The sequence below is a fragment of the Dryobates pubescens genome, chromosome 12 (genome assembly GCF_014839835.1).
Source record: "Dryobates pubescens isolate bDryPub1 chromosome 12, bDryPub1.pri, whole genome shotgun sequence".
NCBI classification, from domain to species: domain Eukaryota; kingdom Metazoa; phylum Chordata; class Aves; order Piciformes; family Picidae; genus Dryobates; species Dryobates pubescens.
Window position 1 is genome coordinate 33889893 of NC_071623.1, and position 14897 is coordinate 33904789.

The window sequence follows — 14897 nt, forward strand, 5'->3', positions numbered from 1 at the left end:
ATCCACATGCCCCACTGCTGGCAGATGCTAGCAGCTGGGTAAAGCTCAGCAGTGCCATTCTTGTCCATACCTCACTGCCTGTACCCAAACCCTGCTCCCTAGAGCCTGGCAGCATTACTCACACCTGGTTTCCTCCTGTAGCAAACCCAAGAGCCTCTGAAGCTGCTCCAGGGTGTGTGTGGGAAAAAGGCACACAGCCCCTGAGCAGTGCTACTGTGCCTTGTGAATAAGGGCCAAGTGTTACCTATTTGATACTGCACAGACTTGTGTGTGGCAAGCTCAGCTGCCAGAGAGCTAAGCCTAAAGACAACTTGGTTCCCCACAACAAAAGAGCATTGGGTATGGAGCATATGTGCCACAGACCCTCCTGCCCTACAGCCCAAGGTGATTGTTCTCTGCAGGCTTCAGGCTGGTGTATTACAGAGCTGGCATCCACCTACCACCCTCCTGCCCTGTCTCAAAGTCATCTGATAGAAGAACCCAGCACCATACCTACATTTCACCTGGCAGAATGGTGCCAATTAGACTGCAGACCCCTCTGAAGTGCCAAGGCACTGCTCCTTGTATCCAGATCCGTGGAAGAGTCTAATTAACCTGGCAGAATCCTTGGGTCCTCGGTAACAACATCTGCTGTGCTGTGGGATGATCCAGCACCACCATCTGCCTGTCCCCTGCAACACCAGGGGCTGAGGGGAGATGTAAAGGCTTCTGACAGCAAAGGGTGGAATCAAATGCAAAGCCCTGCTCCTCAGCCTGCCAGGTTAACTGCTGGGGTTACCCTGCTCGGAGAAGGATGATCAGCAAAGGCCCTCCAAGGGGGCTCATCACAGCTCCTGTCTGACTTAGCTAAGCAGCATCAATCCCAACAGTTTGCCTGAGGTCCTCTTTGAGGACTGCAAGCTTGCTGCCCTAGGTGTGGTCACTGTGAACTTTGCCAAGGGCTCAACAGCAATGAAAGCAGTGGAACACAAATCTCCCTTCTCCCCATCCTGCCAGCCATGCCAGCACCCCCCTGGTGTATATCTGATGATATTGACACAAGAGCACTTTTGTCCCCTTCAGTAACCTTGCTCTGACAGGCAGCTTTGCCCCTGTGCTTCTCTGGTGGCTGCTGAGGCTGTGTCACACAGCAGAGCTGAGAGTTGAGCCCATGCTGTTCATAGCTCTGTCCTCCCAGAGCAGGCTGCTTCTGGCTCCCTGTTGTACAGGCACCAGTGCACCAGCAGGCATGGAGTCAGTGATCACAGCTGAACAGCCCATGCCACGCTGAACAAGCATGCTTGGACCTTCATCTGCAGCCCCAAACTCATGCTGAACAAGGCTCAGCCAGTTCCAACCCCCCTGCCATGGGCAGGGACACCTCACACTACAGCAGGTTGCTCACAGCCACATCCAGCCTGGCTGCAAACACCTCCAGGGATGAGGCTTCCACCACCTCCCTGATCCTAGAGCTCCAAACTCAGACTGAACAAGTATGCTCAGCCCTTCATTTAGAGCCCCCAGCTCAGGCTGAACAAGCATGCTGAGTCCTTCATTCAGAGCCCCAACCCCTGGCTGTCAGGGGTGGTCAAGCTCCAGTGTTCCCAGTGGGAAAGTGTTGTTTGCACCCTGGCTGGACAGTTGGCACTGTAAAATTGCTGCTGCAAAGTACCCCTCTGGCTGAGGTGAGGACTTCTGCAGTCTTGTAAGGCTAGTAACCTTGCTGCCTGTCCCCAGAGCAGCAGCAGCACAGAGGCATTCCTAGAGTCACAGGATCAGTTGGTTTGGAAAAGCCCTCCAAGATCCATCCATCCTTCAACACAACCCCAGCATGGCCAGAGTGCCATGGACGCAGGTTGCTTGGACACCTCCAGGGGTGGGGACTCCACCACCTCCCTGGGCAGCCTCTGCCAGTCCCTGGCCACTCTTGCAGCAAAGCTGTTCCTAACCTGCACTCGTGGTGAAGGTGAGGGGAGCAGCACATCATTGCTCGCTGCTGGCTTGGTGCCTATCATGAAGTCCTCATGTGGCAGCATGGCCATGCCCGTGGGGTCAACAGGGCAGCAGGTTCCACAGGTCCTGTGTCCTCATTTGGCCCTTTCCACTTCCACATTCAGCTTACAGTTTCATTCCCTCATTCAGTTTGCCTACTGCAGTCCATTGGTGGTGTTCTGTGCATCACATTTTCTTCCCTCTCCTCCCCTGTCCATGGTGGGGAGGTTGGAGCAGAGGATCTCTAAGGTCCCTTCCAGCCCAAGCCTGTGACTCTTGCTTCACAGCTGTGCCATTCTGTGGTTTACTCTCTTATGCTGTGAGATTTCTTTGGGTTTATTGTGGCTGCTGGAGGCTTTCTTGGTTGGCCCCTTAAGGGTGCTACCAACTTTGCTCAGTGGCTGCAGGGGAAGCATGATGAGGAGCTGAAGGCAGTAGCCTGGCATGGCAAGGCCACCCCAAGCCATTGGAGTTTTGTCTACTCAGAAACCACTTTCGTGCATGCTGGTTCCAAAGCAGCAGCTCTGGCAGCCAGCTGCTGCTGCCCAGCCTGGAGAGGGAGCTGTGCCAGAGCCCACTGCAGTCCCCTCCTGCTGACTCTGCTGTGCAGGGTGGCTGGCAGTGCTTTCACACCCAGCAGCAAGAGATGCTGTACACACTCCCACTGCATTCTCAGCCTCACCTTTCCCTTCCCAAAGCAAGGGAGCCCCTGTCAGCCTTGCTGCCTGTCCAGGTGCTGGGTTACCATGCTGCAGTGATTTGTCTGGCCTGAAAGACAGCTACAAGAAACGTGTTAGTGGCAGCGTGCTCCCTCTGCCGCCCTGCTCCCCAGTGCCTCTGCGAGGCTGTGCTTTGCACAGACTTTAATTAGCAAAGAGGAATTCTGCATGCTTTCCAGCTGGGCTTTCTTGGACTTCATTGTCATTGGAGCTTTCATTTTTATTGATTCTGTAGCAAAACAAATTGGTGTGAGCCTCCAAGCCAACACAGACATAATCCTCCGAGCCAGCAGGGAATGTGCTAATGGGAAGAGAGCCCTGATAAAAATAACCCACTTCAGCCTGGCAAACGTCTCCATCAGCCAACAGCAGCTACCTGCTGGCATCAAGGCCAGAATCCCTTCATTTCCACAGCACTTGTTTAAGGTAAGGAGTTCCAGAGCTTTCCAGCACAACACACTTCAGCTCTCTGCTTATTTGGGTTGGTTGAAGGCAAAGGCACAGGCTGCAGAGCAGGCTGCAGGGTCGCTGCTAACAGCCCCAGACCTCAGCAAGAGCCAGGCTCAGCCGGTTTGTCATTCTCAGCTATGAGAAGTGCCCCCCCCCCGCTCCCAGGGGATCACTGCTCTGCAGCAGCAGCCCGCATCTGCAGCAGAGGCTGCTGTCTGCAGCAGTGCCCAGCAGGTGGGGACGGAGTGGCTCCGTTCAGCAGCACCCTCTGGCAGGTGACATCTGGGGCCTGATGTCAGCTCTCCGCACTGCCAGCTCAGATACAGATCCTGCTCGGGACAGGGCGATGCATGCTGACACCTGGCATATGGCAGCCAGGCTCCTGCAGTGCCAAGGGAAGGAGGGGGGGCAGGCAGGGCAGCCCTGCTGGGGGTACAGCCAAGCTGCTGGCACGAGGCAGGGCAGCCCTAGAAGGAAGGGAACAAGCCTGGGTTGCTGATGTGGGCGAGAGACAGCTTCAGGCAGGGTGAGGGAGATGCTGCTTAACAGCACTTCCCCTCAGGTGAGGCTGAGGCAGATCTGAGGCAGCTCTCCACAGCGCCCAGAGCCCATGGCTCCACCTCTGTGTCTGCATCGTGGGTGGCCACAGACAGGCAGAGCCAGCCCTCTGTGCCGGCTGGAGGCTGGCAACAGGCAGAAGACCTCACAGGGAGCTGCTGCTTGCAGTGCAAATGATGCATTGAGCCCCAGCAAGGGCTTGGAGCTAAGGCAGTGACAGTCATCAACAGGCTGCCATGGCTGCTGAGGTCAACATGCTGAGCAGTCACCAAAGCCTGGCTGCGACTGGAAGGAACAAACTGCTTCCACCTGGCTACCTGATGGAGCAGTCAGACCACAGGGGGGTTGCACTGGGTGACTTTCAAGGGTCCCTTCCAGCTCCAACTGCTCTGCAATTCCCAGTTGTACAGAACTCAGGGTTTATGAAGGGCTCTGTGGTTGCTAAGCTTCACCTGCTTGGGACTTCAGCCTAGGGTTCAGTTCTGGGAACAAAGGGTCTGCATAGGCAGCATCACAGCCTGCTCCTGCAGCCAGGCTGAGGGTTACCTGGGGCTTTGGGTTGTCCCTGGCTGTTATGCACAAGTGCCAGCTCGGGCACAGCCAGGGACCAGTCAGGCTCACAGCTAGCACACAGGGGGTGCACAGTTCTGTTTGCCTCCAGGAGGCAGCAAACACCACGGGGCCAAGCTAGGAGCAGAACGTCGGTGCCAGTGAGGGCAGTAACAGAGTCTGGCAGAGGCTGCTGGACTGTGCTGTGAGGACCACTGGGATAAAATGAGGACCACTGGGACAAGGTGAGGAGCAGCGACAGCAGGATCAGCTGGTGCAGGAACGCTGCCTCAGCTGCTGCAGCCTGCAGAGTGAGGCTGTGAATTCCCAGTTGTTGAAGATGAGATTCAGTTTCATTGTTGGTAGAGGCCCCTGGAGCATTTGCTGGGTTTGGAACGGGCTCATTACAGCTGAGGCTGCAAACCAAGGCGGCTTAGTGTGTGCTGAGTCTCTCAGACAACACAGAGGTCATAACCCCAAAGAGCAGCTCCTCCAGGGCTCACTGCTGGGTGTTGTTAACCAACCTACTCCATCCTTCCTACCTCAGATCAGAACTCTGCCTGCAGTGTAAACTCCTTAGATCTCTGCACAGGGTGCTCAAAGTCTTCGTTGTAAGCCTCAAAGTGCTGAGGTTTTTAGAGAGAGCTTAGACCAACAAGTCTGAGAGAGCTTCTGGGAGTCTCTTTGGCTGCCTTCTGGAAGGTTAGTCCAGCTGTGATCACAGCTGCTCCTTCAGCAGCGTTTCAAAGACACTGGGCACGAAGCCTTCAATGATTTATGAGTGCTGCTCACTCCAGCCCATGGAGATCACAGCACTGCTCTTTGATCAGAGCATTTGGAACTGCTGCTGCTGGCACCACTCACGGGAAATGGGGCTTCATCTGGAGGAGATTTAGGTCAGGATTTGGGATAAGAGGACTTGGAAAGCCATTTCCTTGGTGACTCCTCAGATCTGGTAGCAGAACACGTGGAAGAGTGCTGGGCTTCAGTTTGCTGGGTAAGAGCAAGGAGTGATGCTGCGAAGTAGAACATGGGGACACAGCACCCAGCCAGCCTGGGGGCTGCAGCTGAAGCCTGGGGCTGAGGGCTTGTGGGAAAGGGTAACCAGAAAATGAGTTCTGAGTGCCTGAAGCTGTTCAGCCCTCTAGGGTTCACTGTCTCTGGCTCCTGATGGGGAGAGCTCCTTCAGGATAAGGCAGGCTGCAGATTCATACTTCAGCTTGGTTTTGTTCAAGCATGGCACAGCAAGAGTTTGGTGGCCCCAGCCAGGCCCAAGGAGTGAGGGCCTTGCTCAGGGAAGTGAGTTCATGCAGAGGCTGTCTGGAGCCTGTCACAGAGCTCTGTGTGTAACCAATGGATGCTGCTCAGCACAGCTGCAGTGTGGTGAGCAGTGAGTGCAGTTTCCAGCCCTTGGCATCAGAAATGAAGTTGAAGCCTTGGCTGTGAGGTGTGAAGGAGTCACTGCCAAGAGACATCAGCCAGCCTCAACTTCCACGAAGTTTGCTCTTCCCTCTGTCTCCAGCTCTTTTTCCTCAACACTGGGCAGCTCCTGGGAGGTGTTTTGACAGGAGTCACTAAGGCTTGTCACAGGCTCAGCTCTGTGCTGCCCAGGACCGCGTTCAAGAGGCACTGACATCGCAGGGGGCAGTCAGGGCTCTTTGCCCCCTCTGCTGCAGGGCTGCCAGAAGCAGCTCCTGACAGTGGCAGTAGCTGTTGCAAAAGGCAGTGACAAACCCCACAGGGAGCTGCCTGGGAGAGCTCTGCCTCTCACGCTGCTGATAGAAATCAACCTGACAATCAATGTCAAGGATGGCTGTCAGCTACACAAGGGGAAAAACCAATCCTTCTTAGGGGAAAAACAAATCTGGATGGGAAATGTGACCAACCCTGACCCTGTTCCTGAGGCAGCTGCTGGCGAGGCTAAGGTCAGGCATCTCGAGCAGCAAATACTGGGAAGTGCAGCTTTTACTGCTGGTGTCACATCCTGGCTGCTCCTTAGGGAACAAACAGACCCTCACAGCTGAAGTCAAAGCTGCATGGCAGATGACATGTGAGAGCAACAATGGTTTGGGGTCTATTCCCACAGGCTATTTGGTGCTCTTATTCCTGGCTATATAATAGAACACTGCAGAGATATTGCTTCCTTTATGTTTAGCTGCTGAGGAGGAGTGCTGCTGTCCCAGGCACCCAGCACCCCTCCCAGGCACCCAGCACCCCTCCCAGCCTTGAGCCAGCTGCCTGGCTAAAGACTTCTGCAAGCACCTCCCCAGCTGCAGTCAACCCCTGGCTCATTCAAATCCCCACCAGGAAATCCTCTCTCTTTCCTGGGGAGGCTGCACACCTGCAGCAAGCACAGGTTGCAGCCTTTGTCCTGCCCCTGCTGCACTGCCTCTGCTCCAGGAGGGCCTCACTCCCAGTTGTGATGCTGTTCATGGCTTGGGAGCCAGGTAGCTGCAGCAGCAGAGCTGAGCCTGCTCCTGCCATCTCTCAGCACTACAGCAATGAGTACCCTTTGGTAATGCCAATGAGCAGCTCCCGGAGCTACAGTGCTGCCATGGCACCAACCAGAGACCCACCCAGGGGGAGAGCAGTGGACACCTCCAGGCAACAAGACACCAGGGGAGTAGAGGAGTGCAGGGATGGAATGGGGACATGTCCCACGAGGTGCTCATGGATGGAGGGCGAGCGTCTGAGCTTGTGCCATCCTCTGCACCCAGGGGCTTGGTGTTTGTGGTCACCTCCAGCTGCAGGTTGGGAGCCTGCCCCTCGGGCTGCCAGTGCAGGGACACAGAGCCAGCTCCTCTGCCACACCACGAGAGGCAGCAGCTGCCTGCTGCTCAGATCCATGCAGCCCCAGCCACCCTCACAGCCATGCTGCTGTGCCAGACACCCCCAGAACTCCTGAGCACCCACTCCATGCCTGCCAAGTGCCACCACAGCTTGCATCACACAAGAGAGCAGGACTCATCCCCCCTCGCCCCCTGCTCACTCTGAAGGGGCAGCAGAGCCTCCAGCAGACACAGCTGTCCTTCAAGCAGTAAGCACACAGCTCTACAGAGTTCCTCATCTTTATTTGGCAGCTTCTAAAAGGTATTAAAATAGAAAAGGTCTCCATCTGCTTCATCATACAAAGGCAAGGCCAACAGTGACCAAACACTGGAAATAGACCAAAGCACCGAAACATCCCAAGTCCCACTGGCAAAGGCTCTGAGAACAGACCTCTTGCAGCCTTACAGTGAAGTGCAGCTGGGTCCACTCAGGTCAGGGATGGGCATTCTGAGGGCATGGGCACCACCACCTCCAGGTTACAAGTGACCCTGCTACCCTCCTCACCCAGACACAGCTCCTTCTGTTGGCAGCACGGGAGGGGCATGCAGGGCACAAGAAGCTGAACAGCAGCCTCACAGCCAGCAGTGAGCAGCAGCTGGCAGCTTCTGAAGAAAACAAAACATTGAGAAGCAAAAGGAAGAACAATGAGATTGATGCAGAGCTCAGCAAAACTGAGCTGTGGCCAGACTGTGCAAGCTCAGGGGACCAGAGGGCTGTGCCCCAAACCCTCCTGCAGCCCTGCCTGCTGCCAGGAGCTGTGGCAGTCAGCAGGCTGCTGCCTCCTGCACAGGTCCATCTGCTCCTCAGTGCTGCTCAACCTGCCCTTCTGGCTCCTGGGAGTGATGGCTGCACCACCCTGCACAGGCACGGTGAGCCTGGGGGTGGCCCCAGGCTGCCTCAGTAATCTCCTCTCTTGAAGTCAGCAGACACAACTGGATATCTATGGCAGAGCCCATCTGCAGCAAAAATTAATCCCAGCAGAGAAATGATTTGAGAGTTTTAGAGCTCATTAGGAGTGAACATTTCAGTGTATGAAAGATGCCACCAGCCTGCTCTGGAGTGTCCATCACTTTAATGCACACATTTACAGCAGTGAGAGCAAGGAACCCTCCTCAGCCCCACACAGCACTTCCTCAGGTCTGGGAGATGGCAGACACAGCACTGCCAGGCTGCCTTCAACCACAGCTGATCCTCCTGGCCTTGGCTGCTGTGAGTTTCAGCATATTGCACAGCCCAGAGCTGTTCATACACTGCCTACTGAGCAGCCTTTCCAGGAGCCAGGAACAGCTCGTCACACACCAGCCCTCACACTCCTCCTGCAACTTGACTGAGAGCTGCCCCCACAAAGCTCCAAAGCAAAGCAGGCAGAGGGGTGTCTGCTCATCACTACCTCATCAGTGTCTTTGGAATCAGAGAGGGCTCTCCTCTGGTCCCCATGGCTGTGTGCTAGCTGGCAGGAAACATTTACAGGGACTCTGCATACAGCAGAAGCACAAGGAGAAGGAACTGAAACAATGGAAGCAAAGCAGTGAGCCTGAAGTACCAAAGCCCTTCCTTTCTATGGGCATGTGTAATCAGGTACAAACACAATCAGCATCTACCTGCACCAGAGAATCTCTGCAGATCTTCCTGCCTGAACAGGTTAACCTGTGGGATACACAAAGCTGACTGCTTGCACCTCTGTGAGAGCAAGGATGAAGAGGCTGAGAGCAGTTAAATACTGTGTTGAAAGTGGTTGATTAGAGGGAAAAGACCTAAACAGTGGCAAAGTCTGTGGCATTTGGTTTCCTCCTCCCACCTCTTGAGCTGTACAGTGAAAGAAATCCCAGCTGTACCATCTTCCTGGTGCCCTGCTCCAGGTGTCCCCTGCCAGCAGCCTCCCTTGCAGGTCACTCAGTGCTTCATGTTTGGCTTCAGCAAAGTGTCCTTGTTCGTGGCCGTGGGCTCTCAGGCCTCGCCTGGGCCCCTCCAGATCCCCAGCAGGGCACTGGCATCTCCCCAGCTCTAACCAGCCATGGCAGGCAGCACATCCAGGGCACAGCAGCTCTCTTTAGCTTCTCTGGACACAGGCCAGGTAGAAGCAGAAGGCAACAACAGTGAGTGACAGCAGCAACAGCACAAGTGACAGCTGCTGGAACCACAGGCAGCGGTCAACCTGCTCCTGCAGTCTCCTGTGAAGCTGCAGCAGGTGAGTGAGCTGGAAGAGAAATGGAGGCCTTGCTGAGCCAGAGCTCCTGAGCTCAGCACAGAGGAGAGAAACAAGACAGCCAAGAAAGAGAAGAATCCCTCACATGTCTCTTAGTGAAGAACTTCTTCCCCAGGAGGGTGGTGAGAGCCTGGCACAGGTTGCCCAGGGAGGTGGTGGAAGCCTCCTGCCTGGAGGTGTTTGCAGCCAGGCTGGAGGTGGCTGTGAGCAACCTGCTGCGGTGTGAGGTGTCCCTGGCCATGGCAGGGGGTTGGGACTGGCTGAGCCTTGAGGTCCCTTCCAGCCCTGACAGTTCTGTGACTCTGTGAATCCTCTCCTATCAGCACAGACTCAGGACCCTGCTCCTCAGTGGGGCTCCAACTCCTCAGCTGTGCAGAGCCCACACTGCCCACAGCAAGCAGGTGAAGCAGAAGAGAGCAGGGGGGCTCAGTGGCAGCCCAGACGTGTAACACACAGAGGAGGGGGCAGCAGGCTGCAGCCAGGACAGCGTTCTGCTGCTCCACAAAGTGATCAGACCAGGGTCACTGCTTCAGCTGCTCTCGGCTGCTGAGCTCCGCAAGGGGCAGAGCAGCAGAGGGCTTGGCTGCCACACTGCCTGCCCCTGGCACCTCCTGCAGCCGTGCCCAGCCCCCAGCACTCTCACCTGCACATGTAAGTCTTCATTGGTCTTGGCTGGAAGATTACAGGAGCTCTCCTTCAGCGTCAGAGAAGCAGGCTTGCTGCTTTCCACCACGTGACAGCGGAGCCTGGGGCAGGGGCATGAGCGACACAAATCACCACCTGAAGGTAAGGCTCTGCGGTTAAGAGCTACTGGAGGCACTTCCTCCTCTGCTGTGATGGATTCCTGCTCCCAGTGACTCCCACAGTCAGTCCTGGAAGGCTTCCCCAGGCCCACCAAGCCCCTTTGGACAGCTTTGCTACAGACCTATCTGCATGCTCAGCTCCACCTGCATCCTGCCAGAGTCAGAGCCCAGTGCCCCTGTGCCAGTCAAACACCACTGCAGGTGCAACCAGCTATGGAACAGCAAGCAACAGCTGAAGGTTTCCCTCCCACTGCAACCCTCAGCCACAACACTTCTCACACAGTCTGCCTCCTGCAGCTGGAAGTGCAGGAGCAGAATTCCCAGCCACAGTGTGAGGCAGTGGGATGCTCCCTGAATCCCAAACACAGCAGCAGCTGGTTGCTAGCATGGCAGGCACTTCAGTGCCAGGGCAAGGGTTAAACTGAGGCTGCTCTGGAAAGAGAAGTGCAAAGACTTCTCCAGGGAGACCAAGCAAAAAGGGATGAAGAGGTGCAGTACAACCTAGGCAGACTCCTCAGGCCAGGCACCTGCACACAGGTACAAAGACAATCCTGCTCCCCACTGCCTTTCACCCAGGTTTAATACCAAACCCAGGCCAGGTTTGTGTGCAGCAGCAAGCTGTGCACAGCCTGCCTGGCAAGTGATCAGTTCACAGAGTCACAGAATGCTTTGGGGGGGAAGGTCCAATCCCCAAACTGGCAGTGGCTTGGCCTAGGGAATTTGTGAGTGAGGAGCAGTGAGAGGGGTGGCAGAAGGATCAGGCATGGGGCTGCAGCTGGCTCCTGCCTTGGGAGAGCCTTGCTTTTGAGAAGGCAGTCCCAGGCAGGCTCTCTCCCCAAGCCCTGCTCTGCATGGCACAGTGCTGTGGGGTCTAGACTTGGCCACTGCTTGGGAAAGATCACCTGGAGAGTGCTGGCATTTTCTGAGGGTAAGGAGAAGTGCTGCACTGGGAGGAAGGAGTTTCATCAATCCCTCCCTGTTGTTTCAGGCTGTGTCTAAAACACTTCTGAAAGGAAGCTGAAGGGCACTCATGTGGTGCAGATTCTGTTGTGGAAGTGGAGAGATGCATTTGAAGCAGAGAGAGAGCAAAACTCAGGCAGCAGTTCCCAGAAACAGCTTTTCTATGTTCATTTTGGCTGTGGGGGGTAAAGGCAGCTTCAACCCTTGCCCCACAAGCAAAAACAAGAAACCAAACCCAACCAACCAGACCCCAAGCCAAGGCCAGCCCCAGCCTAAACACACACACACCACACAAAGGTCTCCCAGGAGAAACCAGCACCTCACTGACATGACCCTGAGAGCTCTGGCTGAGAGAGAACCACAATGAACTCTGCTTGGAAGGCAAGGGGAAACAGCATGATGGGAGCAGAGAGCCACAGGGGGATTGGAAGGTGCAGGGGAAATGGATATTGCAGTGGCACTTGCTCAGTGCTACACAGGGGCAGCACAGGCAGGAGCACCTGCCAGCTCTTACACAGACCTGACACAGCAGCCCTGGAATGGCTTTAGACTGCCCCAGCAGAGATGGAATGGCTTTAGACTGCCCCAGCAGAGATGGAATGGCTTTAGACTCTCCCCAGCAGAGATGGAATGGCTTTAGACTGCCCCAGCAGAGATGGAATGGCTTTAGACTCTCCCCAGCAGAGATGGAACGGCTTTAGACTCTCCCCAGCAGAGATGGAATGGCTTTAGACTCTCCCCAGCAGAGATGGAACAGCTTTAGACTCTCCCCAGCAGAGATGGAATGGCTTTAGACTCTCCCCAGCAGAGATGGAACGGCTTTAGACTGCCCCAGCAGAGATGGAATGGCTTTAGACTCTCCCCAGCAGAGATGGAACGGCTTTAGACTGCCCCAGCAGAGATGGAATGGCTTTAGACTCTCCCCAGCAGAGATGGAATGGCTTTAGACTGCCCCAGCAGAGATGGAATGGCTTTAGACTGCCCCAGCAGAGATGGAATGGCTTTAGACTGCCCCAGCAGAGATGGAATGGCTTTAGACTGCCCCAGCAGAGATGGAATGGCTTTAGACTCTCCCCAGCAGAGATGGAATGGCTTTAGACTGCCCCAGCAGAGATGGAATGGCTTTAGACTGCCCCAGCAGAGATGGAATGGCTTTAGACTCTCCCCAGCAGAGATGGAATGGCTTTAGACTGCCCCAGCAGAGATGGAATGGCTTTAGACTGCCCCAGCAGAGATGGAATGGCTTTAGACTGCCCCAGCAGAGATGGAATGGCTTTAGACTCACCCCAGCAGAGATGGAATGGCTTTAGACTGCCCCAGCAGAGATGGAATGGCTTTAGTCTGCCCCAGCAGAGATGGAATGGCTTTAGACTCTCCCCAGCAGAGATGGAATGGCTTTAGACTGCCCCAGCAGAGATGGAATGGCTTTAGACTGCCCCAGCAGAGATGGAATGGCTTTAGACTGCCCCAGCAGAGATGGAATGGCTTTAGACTGCCCCAGCAGAGATGGAATGGCTTTAGACTCTCCCCAGCAGAGATGGAATGGCTTTAGACTGCCCCAGCAGAGATGGAATGGCTTTAGACTGCCCCAGCAGAGATGGAATGGCTTTAGACTGCCCCAGCAGAGATGGAATGGCTTTAGACTCGCCCCAGCAGAGATGGAATGGCTTTAGACTGCCCCAGCAGAGATGGAATGGCTTTAGACTGCCCCAGCAGAGATGGAATGGCTTTAGACTCTCCCCAGCAGAGATGGAATGGCTTTAGACTGCCCCAGCAGAGATGGAATGGCTTTAGACTCTCCCCAGCAGAGATGGAATGGCTTTAGACTGCCCCAGCAGAGATGGAATGGCTTTAGACTGCCCCAGCAGAGATGGAATGGCTTTAGACTCTCCCCAGCAGAGATGGAATGGCTTTAGACTGCCCCAGCAGAGATGGAATGGCTTTAGACTGCCCCAGCAGAGATGGAATGGCTTTAGACTGCCCCAGCAGAGATGGAATGGCTTTAGACTCACCCCAGCAGAGATGGAATGGCTTTAGACTGCCCCAGCAGAGATGGAATGGCTTTAGTCTGCCCCAGCAGAGATGGAATGGCTTTAGACTGCCCCAGCAGAGATGGAATGGCTTTAGACTGCCCCAGCAGAGATGGAATGGCTTTAGACTGCCCCAGCAGAGATGGAATGGCTTTAGACTCTCCCCAGCAGAGATGGAATGGCTTTAGTCTGCCCCAGCAGAGATGGAATGGCTTTAGTCTGCCCCAGCAGAGATGGAATGGCTTTAGACTCTCCCCAGCAGAGATGGAATGGCTTTAGACTCTCCCCAGCAGAGATGGAATGGCTTTAGTCTGCCCCAGCAGAGATGGAATGGCTTTAGACTGCCCCAGCAGAGATGGAATGGCTTTAGACTGCCCCAGCAGAGATGGAATGGCTTTAGACTGCCCCAGCAGAGATGGAATGGCTTTAGACTGCCCCAGCAGAGATGGAATGGCTTTAGACTGCCCCAGCAGAGATGGAATGGCTTTAGACTGCCCCAGCAGAGATGGAATGGCTTTAGACTGCCCCAGCAGAGATGGAATGGCTTTAGACTGCCCCAGCAGAGATGGAATGGCTTTAGACTGCCCCAGCAGAGATGGAATGGCTTTAGACTGCCCCAGCAGAGATGGAATGGCTTTAGACTGCCCCAGCAGAGATGGAATGGCTTTAGACTGCCCCAGCAGAGATGGAATGGCTTTAGACTCTGTATCACAGAGTCCTGTGCAGGCCATCTTCTTTGTTTGCTTGTTTCTCCTTGCAGAGCCCAGTGGCAGTTCTGTGCTACACCATGAAGTATGCAGCTCTGCTATCTCCATGTGTTATCAGACCCAGGCACCTCTACTGCCCTTGTCCCCAGCACAGCAAGCACAGCAGGACCTCTCCTCAGTTACAGAGGCCAGAAGCCTGAGCATGTGCCTCAGACACTAAGCACCCAGCTGGGCCCAGAGAATCCCGCACTAGTGCCATGCAAGTGTCAGGGATCTGGCTGGCAGTGGCTGAAGGAAGCTGTGCTCACCTGTGCTCCATCACTTTGGTCCTAGGAACCTCCTTCCAGAAGTGAGTCAGCTCTGGCAGCCCTGCTGCAGAGGGCTGGTCCATCTCTGCCGCCATGATGAGGAAGCGATCCTGCAGGGACGCTGCGCAGCCTGCCCCCGGGAAGCAAACACAACAATGCAGCTTGGCTGGAGGGGCAGAGGGGGCTGCTGCAAGGTGCAGAGCAGCATGGTGGAACACACAGCTTCAAACCAAGGGCTTGTTTGTGCAGGCCACTGGCCACTGCCTCAGCGGAAATCGGAGCACTGGAGTCGCTCTCGAGCTCAGCAACCCTGCCCGCAGCTCCCCCAGGCTCCACAGCCTCAGCTGAGCAGAGCCAGCTGCAGCTGCATGAGGAAGGCACTCCCAGCAACCTCACCTGCCCTTGAGACAGGGAACTGACCTCCTGCAGACCAAGCCCTTGTGTGGAGCTGCCACTGTGCCTGGCTCAGCCCAGGCGAGGCCTGGTGGGCTGCAGCCAGCAGCCGTGGTGTCCAGTGGCAGCGGCTCAGCCTGGGCAGCTCCTCCAGCTCTGCCTGACAGCCTCCTGGGCTGCAGCAGCAGCCTGTGCACAGGCAGGCAGTGGTGTCACACACAAGAGCAGCCTGTTGGGAGCTTCACCAAGCATGCCAGGGTTTCCTCACCACCATGAAGAGAGACAATGATATCCAGGGATGTGCCAGGCTCACAGCTGCTGTTGCTGGGCTTCACTCTGTACTTCTCAGGAGCAGTTGTTCTCACCTGCCAACAAGAAACACCAAGCAAGCAGAGAGTAAAACATCTACCCAAA

At 55.5% G+C, this 14897-nt stretch overlaps 1 protein-coding gene across 2 annotated transcripts in view; it reads right to left on the minus strand.

The window, feature by feature from the left end:
* Positions 1-7314: 7314 nt before the first annotated feature.
* The window catches only part of MOSPD2 (motile sperm domain containing 2), a 38040-nt gene continuing 30457 nt past the window's right edge, over positions 7315-14897 (minus strand). For both annotated transcript variants that reach the window (XM_054165845.1, XM_054165846.1), the window contains exons 12-15: positions 14752-14848; positions 14091-14220; positions 9926-10028; positions 7315-9273 (exon numbers count right to left, since the gene is read on the minus strand). In XM_054165845.1, the coding sequence (XP_054021820.1) occupies positions 9127-9273; positions 9926-10028; positions 14091-14220; positions 14752-14848 (477 nt within the window). In that variant the 3' untranslated portion in view covers positions 7315-9126. The remainder of the gene's footprint in view (positions 9274-9925; positions 10029-14090; positions 14221-14751; positions 14849-14897) is intronic.